General features: G+C 41.1%; 1 protein-coding gene and 2 non-coding genes across 3 annotated transcripts; 1 reads left to right on the top strand and 2 right to left on the bottom strand.

Moving 5' to 3' along the window:
- Window positions 1-1,265: 1,265 nt before the first annotated feature.
- Window positions 1,266-1,338, bottom strand: TRNAK-CUU (transfer RNA lysine (anticodon CUU)). The gene has a single exon. It is a non-coding gene; the product is annotated as a tRNA-Lys (tRNA).
- A 351-nt stretch (window positions 1,339-1,689) lies between these two features.
- Window positions 1,690-1,762, bottom strand: TRNAV-CAC (transfer RNA valine (anticodon CAC)). The gene has a single exon. It is a non-coding gene; the product is annotated as a tRNA-Val (tRNA).
- A 1,956-nt stretch (window positions 1,763-3,718) lies between these two features.
- Window positions 3,719-13,628, top strand: TRIM41 (tripartite motif containing 41). The gene is made up of 6 exons (XM_026720694.2): window positions 3,719-5,288; window positions 5,825-5,920; window positions 7,056-7,286; window positions 9,407-9,429; window positions 10,754-10,881; window positions 11,676-13,628. The coding sequence occupies exons 1-6, from the start codon at window positions 4,389-4,391 to the stop codon at window positions 12,194-12,196; spliced, it is 1,899 nt and encodes a 632-aa protein (XP_026576479.1). The 5' UTR covers window positions 3,719-4,388; the 3' UTR covers window positions 12,197-13,628.
- The last annotated feature ends 2,684 nt before the right edge of the window (window positions 13,629-16,312 follow it).

Here is a 16,312-nt window from a genome sequence, read left to right as displayed (position 1 = left end):
CATTTCCTTTTAAACACTGCCTTATTTGTTTGATACATAACCTTTAAATATTCCTTAGTACAGAACAGTAACATTTTCTGTGAAAAAATTAATAAAACATTGTGATTAGCGCTCTCCCCTCCATTTCTCTCTCCATTTCTTTCTGTCTCTCTGTCTCTGTCTCTCTCTCTCTCTCTCCCACACCCACCCATCCACACATTGTGTGCCATTCAGTTGTTTTTGACTCCTAGCAACCACATACTGGTAGATAGATTGTCTCCATAAAAATCTAAATCTAATCTGGTGCACTTATTATCATGTTTATCTGCCTTGTTGCTGGTCATCTTCTTCTCCTCTTTCTTTCCACCTTTTCCAGCATCAGAACCCGCTCCCAAAATTTGGGTCTTCGCATAATGTGTGTCCAAAGTGTGTGTGTGGGTGTGTGTCAATGTGGTGTACTTACACTGTATATATAAATTTATTGCAATGGGCTGTGTGAACTTGTGTACGGGTGCACGGTTTTCCAGCCTCTGAAGGGAATCTTGTGAAAGAAAAAAGTTTCAGCACTGAGCTCTAGTATTATGAGGCCTAAAAATTCACTTTCAAAAATAGGACAAAGCATAAAAAGAAATAAGACATGATCTTAAATATCTTTTCCTTTCAAAGTTCCTCTGCTGTGAACGTTTATGCTAAATGTCTCCTAGTAATTATTTTCATCATCTTTTGAACATGACATCCAAGGAAAAATCAACAACCATACCTCGATAAAGTTATTTATTTGGTTAGCAAAATGGAATAGATCCAAAACCTGTAGGATCTAGTTTTAAGGAAGATTACTCTAGAGCTCTGTATCTCAACTTGATGCGAGCTGTTTATAATAAGATTTTTGTGCATCTTGAGGCTGAAAAGTAGAAAGTAATGTTGCATGATCTGTTCTTGTCCCATGTGCACATGTTTGGAGCATTTGGGACTATCTTCCAGAGCTGAGGCTTGCACAAGGATTAAAAAAAAACTGTTGGAAAACGGTGAAACAAGATTAAATACATGTCCTAAGCGTATTATAATGAGTTGTGCTCAGGGCAGAATGGAAAAGTGAAGAAAAACAAAATATGATAAAGAAAACACTCATAATGATCTCCTTATCTCCTTTACTCCTACCGTTGTTGCTGGAGGTGCAAATGATCGACCTACCTAGCCCTTTGGAAAAATAAAGAACTACAGCGTTCATTTATAGTATTTTGCTTCCAAAAAGTAAAATGAAGAACAAAAAGAAAAAAAAATTACTGCGCCCAACGTGGGGCTCGAACCCACGACCCTGAGATTAAGAGTCTCATGCTCTACCGACTGAGCTAGCCGGGCTGTTGAAAGATGCCCTTTCCAAAGTTTTACCTAAACTAAAATGTATGCATTCTATGTTTCAGTGTTTGTTCTATTATCATATTGTACTATACTGTACTTATTACTGTACTACTATCATAATATTACTGTCTCGATAGATGATATGAATCTTAACCAATATTGCCTTGTTTGGAAAATTGCTTTTAAGTTTAGGATGCAGCATAAAACTATTGGAGCACTTTGCTCTGAATTACCATTCTTCATTGTATACATTATGGAAAAGAAAAGTTTCCATTATTGTATAGACATCCGAAGTACTGTATTGTTTTTTTAAGATTATGTAAAAAGTTAAATAAGTAAAAGGTAGGTAGCTGTTTCTGCCCGGTTTCGAACCGGGGACCTTTCGCGTGTGAGGCGAACGTGATAACCACTACACTACAGAAACTCGCTGCCTTCTGCCCTTCCCCTATAACCTACAACACTTTAGTGCTGGAACTAAGACGTTTGCAAAATGTTTTCTGTTTTCTTGTAATTGTAGTCAATTCCCAGAGCGAATCGATAGATATTTTTTAAAGTATCCTGCAAATCAATTCCGGGAAGTAGCAGCCGAGATGGAATTCGGAGGCTATTATCATCTTTATTAAGTCTCCAATAAAATCTGCAGGTATCCACAAGTACTGTATCAAATACAGGGGGTTCTTACCGAAGCTAGCAAAGCTGCTGCGCCTCATCTAGACTGGGCTCCCAGAACTGGAGTCAATAGTTTCATGCAGATAGAAGGTCGAAAAATAGCAGTCTGTTTTATTCCATCGTATCTAAACAAGCTATTGCTTTTCTCTGGCAGCATGCCTATTTCTGTAGGATCAGAGTGCTCAGTTCCATTTTATTTTTTTACTCTATTTACAGACTTAATTGGGCACTGATGTATTTCCAATACAATAAATGTAGTAGAATAATTAATATTGTAATATTCAAGTCTAAAATGCATGTGTAAAATAGGTTAAAATAGGCAGTATTAGTAGAACAGTGATTTATAAAGAGCCTTTTCATAAATTGACTGTGTGTCTATTTATATGGGACTTATATCCCCTGGGCTTAAGATACATAAGAGGGAATAATTAATTAATAAAATTAAAATGCCATTTTTCCTCCTGAAACGGCAAAAAATATGTTAGACATACAAATGCATATACAAATAGTCCTTGACAATTTGTTTAGTGATCATTCAAAATGACACCAGAACTGAAAAAAATGACATGACTGTTTTTCATACTTACAACTGTTGCAGCATCCTGTCACATGATCAAAATTCAGATGCTTGACAACTGGTTCATATTAACAATGGCTGCAATATCCCAGGGTCATGTGATTCCCCTTTTGTGACCTTGTCACAAACCAACTCAATGTGAAACCTAGATTCATTTAACAACCATGTTACTAACTTAACAACTGCAATGATTCACTTAACAATGGTGGCAAGAAATGTCATAAAATGGGGCAAACCTCACTTAACAAATATATCAGCAATAGAAATGTTGGGCTCAATTGTGGTCGTAAGTCCTATATATCATGGTTCTGCCATCTATATTTGTGTAGAACGGTATTATGTTCTTAATACCCCTTGGAACAATATTCAGATATATTAATACTATGTAATTTGTAACGAGTGAGACAATTTTGTTCCTTCAACTTGAAACATTGAAAGGCATCATGCCAAGGTTGTTGTACATATTACTAAAATATGCTTTATTTCCATTTTTATTCATAATAATGGTCAGATCTGCCTCCATATGAACTATTTATGTTGAGTCAACATTAATTTCATAGCACATATGCGTGTCTTGTTCGAAAAAGGGAGATGAAATGTTAAAAAGAGAAAGATTTTGCCACCTAAATTCCTCTTCCTTGTTTTCTTCCTCACCTTCCATTTTTGCTTTGTTGTCACATGCTACAACTTTAAGGAGATGTAATTACCTCTTATTCGCTAAATGACTTGTTCTAGGATTAGGGAAAACCAAGTATTTAGATAAAACAAAGTTGTCCTTAAAAGTCAAACATAAATCTGGAACCCAAAGATAAACCTTTATTCGGAAACTTAAAACTGGAAGGAGGTAAAAGAAGAGGGGGAGGAGGCCGAAGAAAAAGGCGGAGACGAAGAAAAAGAGGAGGACGAAGAAGAAGGAGGAGGAGGAGAAACGGAACAAAAGCGTAATAACTACTAGCAATTGCAAGAACATTTTAGGGGGTTCGAAAGTAACAGGCCCCCTTTCTTCACGCGCTACTTTCTCTCTCTCTCTCGAAAGTGGAACCCTCCGCAATCATAGAGACGAAAATAATAATACAGAGCGCACCCAGATTTCCGGTGCATTTGTCGGAAACCTTTTTAAAAACGGATCTTCCGGCGTGTGATCATAGCGACGTCCGACATGGAAACGTCGGGGATGTCAAAATCGTTTTGTGCTTCCATTGGGCTCGTTTAAAGCGCGCGTCCTTGGCCTTCCGCCCAGCTGCGGGCCGCGGAAACTCAACGGGGGCGGCAGGCAGATCTCGCACGCGAAACGCAGTCCGGCGCGTTCGTTAGGGACCCCCGACGAAGCGTCACCGTACCATAGAGAGAGGAGCCAGAGGCGGTCTAGAACGCCTCTCGGGCTTTCCCTTTCAGTTCCGGTGTGAGCGAGCTGGGGAGGGGGAGAGTGATAGTTTGGTAGAGTTCGTTCGGTCGGGTGGAGGGGGGATTGTCTGTCAGCCTGGCTCCGGCCGTTGTGACTCTTGAGGGCGAGCGAGCGAGGAGGAGGAGGAAGAGGAAGAGGAGGAGGAGGAGGAGGGCGCGAGCGCGAGCTCTTGCGGGAGCAGGGAGGAGGCCTCGCAGTACCGGCCGATTCCGGAGTTGGCCGAGCGGGCTGCGGGGGGCGAAGAGAAGCGGGCGGGTACGCCGCCTTCTCCTCCCGGGTATCTTTGGGGAGGGAACTTCCCGGCAGCGGGCAAGCAGGGAAGGGACTGGAAGTCCTGGTAGGGCCGAGGGAAGCACTCGGCCTGTCGGCGCGTCTAGTCGGCCGCGGCGTACAGGTCTCATGGCAGCCGCAGTACCTGCGGGGGGCTCCGGGGCCCCGCTGAACCCTGTGGCGACCCTCCACGAGGAAGCCGTCTGTGCCATCTGCCTGGATTACTTCTTAGACCCGGTGTCCATTGGATGCGGCCACAACTTTTGCCGCGTGTGCATCACTCAGCTTTGGGGTTCGCGTGACGAAGAAGGCGACGACCCAGGAGCCTCTGGCTCAGAAGGGGCTGAGGATGAGGATGATGGGGGGATCGATGACCTGGGGCCTGAGGAAGACGGGGATTACGACGACAACGATCTGGAGGACAATGATTATCTAGATGACGGAGATATGGGCGATGAGGAAGAAGAGGATGATGTATCCAGGGACGAGTACGATGATGAAGATGAAGATGCCTGGGACGATGATGACAGAGAGTACTGGGACCAGGACATATGGAATGCTACTATGGGGAGTGATTTGTTTTTTGATAATTATGATGAGGACGAGGAAGTAATGGATGAAGAGCCAGAAGAGATGGCGGAATATACAGTGCCGACAACTCCGCCTACTCCGCAGCGGCAGTCTTTCACTTGCCCTCAGTGCCGCAAAACTTTTCCTCATCGCAATTTCCGACCCAATCTTCAGCTGGCCAATATGGTGCAGATCATCCGACAGATGCATCCACAACCACTGAAGCCCGTCATTTCGTCAGCTCACGTGGTGGAGATGGCAGCAGCAGGGGATTCGTCAGGGGTGCCATCTACTTTAGCTGCAAGTCATGCTCCAAGAGCCCTGTGTGAGAAACACCAGGAGCCACTTAAGTTCTTTTGTGAGGCAGATGACGAGCCCATCTGTGTAGTGTGCAGAGAGTCACAAACCCATAAATACCACAGTGTTACGCCACTGGAGGAAGTTGTGCAAGAATATAAGGTTTGGAATATAACCAGATGATTTAAATGCTAGTATGTAATCTTGTTAATCTTCTGTGTTATAAAAGTGTTTATAGTACTATAAATTTTGCGAGGCTTTGACAAACATTAGTGGCATACTAGTATAGAGTCCCTGCTTTGCCTACAGAAAAACCCCTGGGTGATGTGCTTATGCAAATATATAAATAGTTCAGTAAAAGATACTCAGTAAAAATTCTCTTAGTTATTGCCATGTAATTTTCTGTCAAAAGCAGTATATACTTCATTTTCCCCTTTAACTATAGAAGCTACAAACTTAGGTCATTCAAGAGAGAGATGGGATTTTGTAGAAGCTGTATTGTAAAAACAGGAAATCTGTTTGCACCAGAGGTATCCAAATACGGTGTGGTAATTATGTTACCAGGACATGAAGATTCAATCCTTATTTCTCTGAACATTGGATCTGAACTTCAAAAAAGTTTATGCCAGCTGCTGTTTTTATGAATGTAAAACATAAATACAATTAAGTTGTGGCATTATTTTTCTGGTTGTTTTTAGGCTAAACTCCAGGGTCACTTGGATCCACTGAAAAGGAAACTGGAGTCAGTTCTGAAGCAGAAGTCAAATGAAGAGGAGAAGATAACAGATATCAGGGTAACTTCAATATTCCCTTAATTCTCTTATATTTCCCGTCAGTCTCTTGTTTGAAGGATCACCTTATTCTCAGTGTATGTTTTTATTAATAATCTTGGTGAAGAGGAAATGTCTTGGTCTTAAGAGCGGATGGTTGTCTTTGCATTAAGAAAATGATTCCTTTGGGATTATCCTGAAGTCAAGGATTTAGAGAAGTAGAAATCCCAGATTCTTAACTGACATGACAAGGATTTGATCTGCATTTTAGAGGCCTGGTTTTAACTATAAGGTATATAGATGGCTTTATCTGCCAGTCATGAGAATTGTGCAATCCTATTCTAAATATATCTCAGAGGATCTACCGATATTAGCAATAGCAATAGCACTTATATACCGCTTATACTGCTTTAAAGCCCTCTCTAAGCGGTTTAGAGAGTCAGCATATTGCCCCCAACAATTTGGGACCTCATTTTGTCCACCTCAGAAGGATAGAAGTTTGAGTCAACCTTGAGCCTGGTGAGATTCGATCTGCCAAATTGCAGGCAGCTGGCTGCAGCAGAAGTAGCTTGCAGTACTGCACTCTAACCACTGTGCCACCGAGACTCAGTCTGAGGGTATATGGGTCTATCAGTATTAAAATTGGTCTCGTCTTCTAGTTTCTCATGATCTAAACAGAGGTGATGTTAAGTAGAATTTCAGGTTCTGCCTAAGAAAATAGTTGAAATCAGCAGAGCTCTCTTTCGTTGCAGGAAGTCATTTTTATTTTTTTCCTTGTAAACTATAACGATTGGAATTGTTTTATGTTTTTAAAACATTTTTTTAATTTTAAAACAGTCATACATTTATGTTGACTCAGAGAAAGGATTTTAGTAAATTCAATAAATTCAATGTATTCCTTGTGATTTTGCCTCAAGCATGAGTTTGGAAGTGGGAAAAGGTTTTCTGTCTTTCCATCCTAGACAAGCACAGATATGGCATCTTCCTGTTGTACAGATTGCTATGATCGCTGTTTATAAACTAGACAGGATTGTCTAGTCCTGCTGCCTGCTAAATCAGCTGACATAGATTTCATGTTCTGTGCCATAAAGTGACATAATCCCAAATCTTGGCTGTGTACCCTCTCAGTGTTGCCTTCTTGTTTCTTCATCTGCCCCAGAACAAGATGAAACTTGACATGAAAGAGTTTGAGTCGGACTTTGAGCGGCTGCATCAATTCCTGGTTGGAGAGCAAGCCATGCTGCTTCACCAGTTGGAAGATCGCTATGACATACTAGTAGCAAGCCAGAGTCGCAACATCTCTCACCTGGAGGAGCAAGGTGCTGCACTAAGCCGTCTTATTGCGGAAGCAGAAGACAAGAGTAAGCAAGATGGTCTGCAGATGCTCAAGGTAAAATCTTTTTCCCCAGTTGCCCGGATTCCTTTTTGTGACTGGTCCCAAGCATAACTGCCTGTTATAATTATAATGATTAAGAACAAACGAAGATGTACGCCTTGGGTTGCTTGATCTGTTAAAAATAAAAGCTCCCCCTGTGGAATATACACTGCTTTAAAAGCTGTCTGGGCTTGTTGTCTAAGTCAAGTATGATTTTAACCATCCTGATGGTAGAATACGAGAGCATAGCAATTATCTAAAAGACATACCTAAAGAACAGCAATGTTGAAATTGAGCCTTGACAGTCTTGGAGAGTAGATTTCGAACTTAGAACCCTCAGATTGCATTATTGACATTGGACAGCTGAATTTTGGCAGTCTGATTTCAGGCTGCTTTTCACAGTTTGCTAAAGGTAGCAGTGAGAGTAGTTTCTTTTCCAAAGATGTCCCACTTCCATTATTGCTAGCTATTTGGGGTTTGTAGTTATTCAGATATTCACTTTGGAAAGGGATTGGACAAATATTCTGTTCAACTGGACAGAACTAAAATTTGGAAACCTGTTCGGATCATTGCATTGAATTAGATGTCACACACATTCGTTTGTATGATTTGGATGGTATTACACACGTGTAGAAATGGCATTTTTTAGATTTGTATTTGAATTAAAACAGGTTGGTGAGAGCTATTAAATGTGGGAGATAACAAAAAATCATTTCCATGCTAATTCAGAGAGCAGGTAAGCTGCTTTTCCAAAGCTGGAGTGGTTCTGGTAGCAGAAGTGAGTTGAGAGCCACAAAGATATTTTTGTGGATCCTCTTGGCCTTCCATAAGGCCTTAAAGAAATGGGGGTCCAGAGGTGTAACTGAGCCTATGCATTTATTATGCTGATTTATTATTTGAGTTTCTTTTTATCCTGTCTGCTGCTTCTGTGTGTTTTTCTGTTCTTCTTGTCTCTTGTTCTTTCTTTTCATCTTGTCAGCTGCCCAATTTGAGATGAGCAGCCATAGAGAGAAAGAAGGAAAGACTGACTGGATCATGATTTACTGATTAATACTTATAAGAAGTTCATAAAGCTTTTAAATGATGCTCACAGTGTAGTTTCCTAGGGGAGGGCAGGAATGCTGATTGTGTCAACAGTATACTGCCTCTGAGCACTATGAGAAGCACTGAGTTAGGTATCTGTTAAGCTTAGGAAAGGTGGAAAGAGAAATTCTCAGGAGATATTTATTTAAATAATTTATATACTTATCCTCTCACCAAAGACGGCATATAAAGTTTAAAAAAAAATCCTCAAATCCACAGTTTTTAAAATTAATATATATCATAAGGAGAGCACTTAAGACATGGCTGTTTCCCAAGTGTTGGGATAGTGTGAGGTTAAAATGGAAGATACCATGTGGGTTGCATCAGGGAAGTATGGCAGTAACAAGTTTTTCTTTTTTATTTTTTTTGATGGTTGGTTTTATTCTTTTTTGTTTCCATTATGTACATGTTGTTTTATGTTTGATTATAAGCCACCCAGAATTTGATTTAGGATGAACAGCTATACAAATATTTTAAATAAACAAAACCTATACTGTAGAATACACCTGGAGTGAAAAAACCAAAAACCATTCCACTTCAGATCACTGGAACAAAAATATGCTATCAAGCAATGTTAAGGTCAAGGTTAATACTGCGGGTAATATAAAAAAAAATTAATGCCTTCAGAAAGGGCACTGGATGGGAGGGGTATGCTGTTATTGCTGGTTCAATGACAAAGTTCTATGAGAGGACAGCAATTTCATACTAAGGAGGGAATCACCTGTTTTGAGTGGATCATTCTGATGTGCAATATATTTTAGCCATACAGTGTGAAGGATCTGGGTAGTGTCTGTCACATTCAAGTCAGGAAGCCTGACAAGTAGTATTTCTTCAAGGAAAGCTTTTTTGACAACAAACACAACAACAAATCACAACAGACACACTATTTGGAAACCCATGAAATCACCCCCGTCCCCCCAAAAAGCAAGAAAATGCTTTCCCGAAAAAGTCCACAGGAAATTGTACAGAAAATTGATTGTCTTCTTTCAATCTATTTGTTGTGTTTTATAACATCAAAGTATGTAACCTTTTTTCTTCTTTTTTCCCCCTAGGATTTCAAAGGCACTTTAGTCAGGTTGGTTGAATTTCTTTTGGTTATTTCTGGTTTACATTCCTGAAATTTGTGCTTCCCTGTTAGCCAGGTTGTATCTGAAAGTCTCTTTAGAATTTAATGGCTTTTCACAAATACCTTTGAGCCAATTCTGCAAATGACAGGCTGAATACTTCAGAATATTTGGAAATCTCATCATATTGTCTTGTCTCTTGGTTTGAGTTTAGTATTAGTTGAGGGCTTTTTACTAATTGTCCATCAACAGGAAGACACACACCTCAAAAAATGGTATGAAAACCTGGGATTGATCAACTTGTTTGAAGTTAAATATCAATGAGGTTGGTTAATGCATGTATAGCAGTTTGCCTGGGAAACTTGGATCCATTTATTTATGCATGGCCATGGGGGAAAAGTGGGTGTGAGGGTATCTTACTAGTTTCTGCTCGAAAGATAGTATAAGGGGTAACATGCAGCTATAATTATTTTACTGCTGCAACTATTAGACTATATCAAAACATTAGCAAAGTTAATTTAAAACTCTGGCTTTTCAAAGATTTTGTTAGAATATTTACTGGAAACCTGTTCAGTTAATATCTTTTCTATACATATGGACCAGCCAGAGAATGCCTAGCTAATCTAGGGTCCAAGGGAATTGCAGTATTTCAGTACCACTCTCTTATTGTGGTCAAGGGTGATATTTGTGGCAAAGTGGTTCGTCTGTTAATGTGGTACACCTGACCATAGCCTACTAATCAGCTGATCACAGTCCTTTCTGACTCTTATTGGGAACAGAATAAGTAGGTCCAGTGAAAAATCTTCAATATCCATGTGTCCAGAATGGCTTGATCTTGTAGCGATAGCAATCATAAAGGTGCTTAGACCTATCTACCACCCCATAATTCTTTACAGCACTCTCTTGAATGAGTGGGGGGATTTACAGTGTCAGCATATTTCTCCCAACAATCTGGGTCTTCATTTGACCAGCCTTGGATGGCTGAAGGCTTTAAGCCCAGTCAGGATTGAACTCCAAGCTGTGGACAGGGTTTGACTCTAATACTGCAAATAGATTTCATGAAGGCCAATAAATCTTCCCCATGTTTCTTTTCTATTATTCTCCTGCTCCCATTTTAATGAATTAATCTCCGTGCTTCTTCTCCATTTCACTGTGAAAATAATATGGAGAACTTACCCAAAAAGAGAAGTACTGCTGTCGCAGCAGAATTAGCCTAGGAACAGACTTATCAGGTCCCAGTATGTTGTATTTTCTGTTCTTCTTACTCAATGCTTTTCTTGCTGGTTACCATTTATCTCGTCTTACATGTCTGCTCTCTGGATGGCCCTTTGTCAGGTGTGAGAATATCACATTCCAAGATCCAGAGATGGTGCCAGTGGACACAGGAAAGAAATACCAGAACTACTTCCTTATAGATGTTTTAATGAGGAAGATGGAGAAGGTCTTTAACAAAGCACCTCAAGGTAAGGAGGTAACTGAACTGCTTTTCTCCTGCAGTTAGAAATGCAAAGAAAAGTACATATGCTCCTAGCCATGTTGTGAGGATTTGCCTTTCCTCTCTCTTCAAGAAAGCAGAGCTCTTCAAACAGGCATTATTTCAAAATGAAAGTTTTATTGAGAAAAAGTTAATAGCAAGTAAAGCAAAGCAGGATCTGAAGTTCCTGCTTAGAACTGTTAGGTTACAAGTTGCAGAAAACCCCTCCCCTATGTCCAGTCTGAGGCGAGCCAATCCAAAGGTGATGAGAAGCTGTTCTCAGCCACCGCTCTGCCCGTTCTTTCGGAGCTGAGACAAAACTCATGGGCCAATCCTTCCCCCTCCCTTTCCCAAGCAAGTACATCAAAGTGATAGGAAAACCAGAAACAAGAGGTTTGTAAAGGAGTATCCAGGTTTCCTTCCCCCACCCCCCACCCCGCCCCCAGCCAAAATGGCAGTGTCCCAATAGGGATCTAAGAGAATTGACACATGTATACATCCACTGTGCAATGGAAGCTAAGAATTTATTTATTGTAAAAATGTCATTAGAAGAGGATTGAAACTGTGCAGAAATAGCGATTCATATAATTCATGCTGTGAAAGCCTTTTGTTTTTAGACTTCTACCCTGATGATTTGCAAGAGTGCAAATAGATGAACGTTTCTCAAATTTGGCAAATGCTGGCTGGGGAATTTGGGGAGTTGAAATCCACTTATCTTCAAACTAGACAACTTATTCCCTACTTAAACCATTTTGCTCTTTTTTTTTTTTTTTCCTCTTACAGTGGATTTGACTCTGGACCCTGAAACAGCTCATCCACGGCTCATACTTTCCTCAGACTCTCGCAGCGTCCGACTTGGGGAACGTTGGCAGGATCTGCCAGATAACCCAAAGCGCTTCGATTCCGACTACTGTGTGTTGGCCGTGCAGGGCTTTATGCATGGTCGCCACTACTGGGAAGTGGAGGTGGGTGGCCGGCGAGGGTGGGCTGTAGGGGCAGCCCGCGAATCGGCCCGCCGAAAAGAGAAATCCAGCAGTGGTTCCCACCAGAAACGGGAGATCTGGTGTATAGGAACCAATGGTAAGAAGTACCAGGCCTTGACTACCACTGAGCAGACATGCCTTTCCCCGGCTGAGAAATTACGGCGCTTTTGTGTCTACCTGGACTATGAACGAGGCCAGCTAGGATTCTACAATGCTGAAAACATGGCTCATATTCACACCTTCAATGCTTCATTTCGCGAGCGCATCTTCCCCTTTTTCCGCATTCTTTCTAAGGGGACCCGCATAAAAATCTGCAATTGATGCGATTGCAGTTGTTGCACATAGCTGAATTTATCCCTTGAGGCCTCTGCTTCATCCCAGTCCTCCCATCCCCCCACCTAATTATGCCTGATAAGAGTTTCTCTTCATCCTTGGACTTTGATGGATTCCTTATCGAGCTCTTATTTCGGATTCCTTTTGACAGAGATTCTTCCCGTTGATGAGTTCAGTTTTGCACAGTTCTACTCTGGTGCTTGACCAGGTCATGGATCTGATTTTATTTTGCTTATGGTCCAGATCCATTTTAGCAAAAAAAAGTGCTCTCTCTTTCTCTTTCCTTATTCCTTTGTGATAGAATCACACGTCAGCTGATTATACTATTCTCATCTTTAGATGGCCGAGACCCTGACCTTCAGAAGATAAATTAGACCTTTATGAGCATGCAATTATAAGGTTGGTGGGACCTGCCATAGCTTTTTGACTTGGGTTTAACAATCCAAAACTACTTCTTGACTTTTCTGAAGATACTTTCTAGTCAGGCTTTGACAACTTAAACAAAATATAGACCTATGTGTGGTAATTTTTCTCTGTTTTGAATTCTTCTGATCAGACAAGATGACTGTTCCAATATGTTCTTGGGGTTTGATCAAAGTCCATGCTTTAAGCTGGGATGAGGAACATGTGGTTCTCCATATGGTACTGAATGACAGTTTCTAAGAGCCCCAACAATCATAGCCTATGTTGAAGGATACAGGTTGTGCTCCAGTAACATCTGGAAAACGAACAGCCCCAATGTTAATCTGTGTTGCTGTCACCAGAGCCTGGATTCGTGTAGCCATCACAATAGCTTTGCATTTTAAAGCAACAATATGGAAATATTTTAACAGATTCCTAACGCTATTATTCCTTCTTTAATTGCTCCAATGCCTTTATTCTGATTTCCTGTTTTTGCAATTTCTAATAACCATTTTAAAAAAAGAATTGCAAGTTCTGTCTCATGTACTTCTTTACACTGGTTTCATGTGATGTTCCATTTGAAATGTCTCTTAATCTTTGATGCTCTTTTCTATCTCTTCTGCCATTTATCTATTCTAAAATGTCATATGCTGGCCATTTGGAGCAATGACAGTACCAAGTGCTGTTGAGCTGTTGAATGTCAGTCATGGTTGTAGATGTGTGTGCTATCCCATCGGATGCTAAGATCCCACTATTGCTGTCTTTCTCATCCTCTCTTCCTCTATTTTCCCACCATCTGCTTTTAAATAACTTATTTTAGTCATTCATTAGTTCTAGCCTTCACTCTGGAATCTTCACTCCTGAAGGCTTTAGCTATTCCAGCCATATGTGGTTTTTTTTAAATTCTTTCGGCTTGACAGAGCTGCTTCTGAACTATTTTTTGCTAAACATATTAAAGGAAATCTAGTTTTTTGGGGAAAGGTTGAGAAATAAAGTAATAAATGATTACATGTTAAAAGCTTTGCTGTTGTGGTTTATTTGAATATTGAAAAGGAGAAGATTCTTTGAAGCTATTTCATAAAGCAGTTCAGGGTTGTTGCTTTGTAATGATATGAAGAATTCTTAGAATATTCTTCTGGAAGGACTACACGATCCAGTAGTTTCCGTTAAACTAATGTCTAAAATAGAATCCTACTATATGTAGGGCAACATGATCGATCATTCGCTTGCTGGGCAGATCTCAGACAAGGGCAAATAATTTTCAATTGCAGTGAGCAAAACATCTGTAAGAGTCATAGGACTAGAGGCCTTCCATCCAACCTCCTGCCCAAGGTAGGAGTCCTTACTCCATCCTGGACAAATGGTTGTCCAACGTTTTCTTGAAAACTACTCTGAGAGGCAAGCTGCTCCATTGATTTGATTGTCCTGTCAGGAAATTCCTCCTTATTTCTAGTCTATGTGTAAACCCCATCCACTCATTGAATGTGCGAATCTCAAAATGCACACAGTTGTTTACTGTGTTACAATCAGTGTGAGGTTGCCTCACAGTAAATCTCTTTAAGGAAAGCCATCACACTTTTTGATATGTTGGACAGTGTATTAAGTTCAAAACTCACATTCTAAATCTAATTGAGTTATTCATATCACCATTATGAGCTTTTTTTTTTTAAAAAAAAAAGGATTGGAACATGCGCTTATCATGAAGGTTTTCTATAATGGAAAATTCTCCCACCTGCTCCTATGTGGAAAGAGGACTCACTTCCCTAGTTTCACATAAGTGCAGAGAACTGCATAGGTGAAAAATAGAACAGAAGCCAAACTGATAGGTCCTTTGTCACCGCATTGTAGTTATTCCAATGTTCTTTCAGCAATTGCCCCAAAGGCTTTTTGCATACTTTTTTGGCTCACTGGCAATTTCAGTGCAAGTGTTTTCTCTTCCCATGTTTTCAAGACAACCCCAGGGAGCCTTTGAAGTAGCCTTTTGGGAAGACTTGCTAGTGAATGTTTTGTTCACATTTACAAAACACCCCTTGGAATTCCTTAATTTCATGATAATATGGGCCCTCTTGAAGAATCAGGACCTGGCTCTCCCTCATAATGGAAGTGAGCTGCTACTAATTTCATTACCCTCGCCCATACTCATCTGGGACTGGTAAACTTGAGCACTACTCTGGAGTGGCCTGCACTGGGGTGGCCATCAGATGGCACCATAGCAAGTAGCCAGCGTTCTGGTTCTGGCATTTTCCTTAGAGAAACTGCCTGCATGGGAGGAACTGGAGGGTTCTTGGGCATTTGAAGGGATTCTACAAGCCTGACTCCAGGTCAGTGAGGGTTGCTTGGTTCAATTAAACCAGGATCCGACTCCAGCTATAGAAAATGATGGGGGAAAAAGGGAAATCCCATATCAAATTATCTATGCATCCTCTCCACCCACCAGTAGACTCCATCAAGTCAAGCCTGATTCCCTTATAGTCTCTCACAATTTTCTTGTTTAATACACAAGATTTGCTACTGCTACCTTCTGCAGTGGTTTTTTTCAACTTGTATTGTAAGCTTACCACTTTGTATCATCCTGGTACTTAGCCAGTGCCAACCCTAATTTTGTGATTACCCAAGGTTTACTAGATTTCATCTAATAGAATGTAACATAGATTTAATAATTGACAGATCGTTGTAAATGCTGATGCAATGAGAATGAGTCAGCAGGGTATTGCCACTTTAAGACTGAGGTTGGGTCAGAAGGGTTATTGCCACTTTAAGAAGCCGTCTATATAAGGGCAGCCATGAGAGGATGTATCTCTCTTCTTCCGTTCTATCTCCATTGTAGTTCTCAGTGCAGAGTAATGCTTGCCTGGTATGTGCCTAACATGTATATGTATGTATATAGCAGTCTTGTAGATAAACCACTGTTAAAAGACAAAGCCTGTGTCCTGTTTTGCTCCTGGGTAGTCTCACAATAGTAGTCATGCTGCTAACACTTGACAGAACACTTGTAGCTCACATTTGAACTGTGGGCTCTCTGAAATTGGTTTTCTAGGCGACATCATCCATTTCATCTAATTCAGGAATGTCAAACTCCACTGCGGGCAGCATCAGGGTTGTTTGATCTCATGGGTTGCGGGGGGAGGGGGGGGGACACGGCCAGTTCAATGTCACTTGTGTCAAGGGGGGCACCTGTGGTGGCCAAGTGCTAAGGCAGGGCTTCCCTCAGACCCTCCCTCACATCATTTCCCTTCTCTTTTTTTTCCCTTCCCCTTTCCTTAGCTTTCTTTCCTTGTTCTCTTCCCATCTTTTTGTCTTTCCTCCTCTTTCCTGTCCTTTCTGGCATGCTCAAATGCAAAAGGGGAAATATTTCTCCCTTTTGTTGTTTTTCTAACCCTCTGCCAGCAAAAACTGATTGGGGAAGCCACGTGCTCCCCGCGGCCATTTTCAGCCAGGATGGCCTCCTGCAGCCGTTAGTGAAAACAAAGCTTCAGCAGGGGGGAGGGGGCACGTATGGCTCTCCCGTGCTGTATTCACTGGCAGGGGCACCATGGGTGCCAGTTTCCAGGGCGTCCTAGCATGTCAAATCTAAGCACCCTACGTGCTGGATTCAGCCCATGGGCCTTGAGTTTGACACCCCTGATCCAATAGGTCCCAGCCATTGTTGGAAGTGAGGAAAGTAGTGGAGTTCTGAACACTATCTGCTATGGAAGCAGCCTT

The sequence above is a fragment of the Pseudonaja textilis genome, chromosome 2 (genome assembly GCF_049901715.1).
Source record: "Pseudonaja textilis isolate UNSWEBS1 chromosome 2, rPseTex1.2, whole genome shotgun sequence".
Classification (NCBI taxonomy): Eukaryota; Metazoa; Chordata; class Lepidosauria; order Squamata; family Elapidae; genus Pseudonaja; species Pseudonaja textilis.
This window is presented reverse-complemented; position numbering and strand designations above follow the sequence as displayed.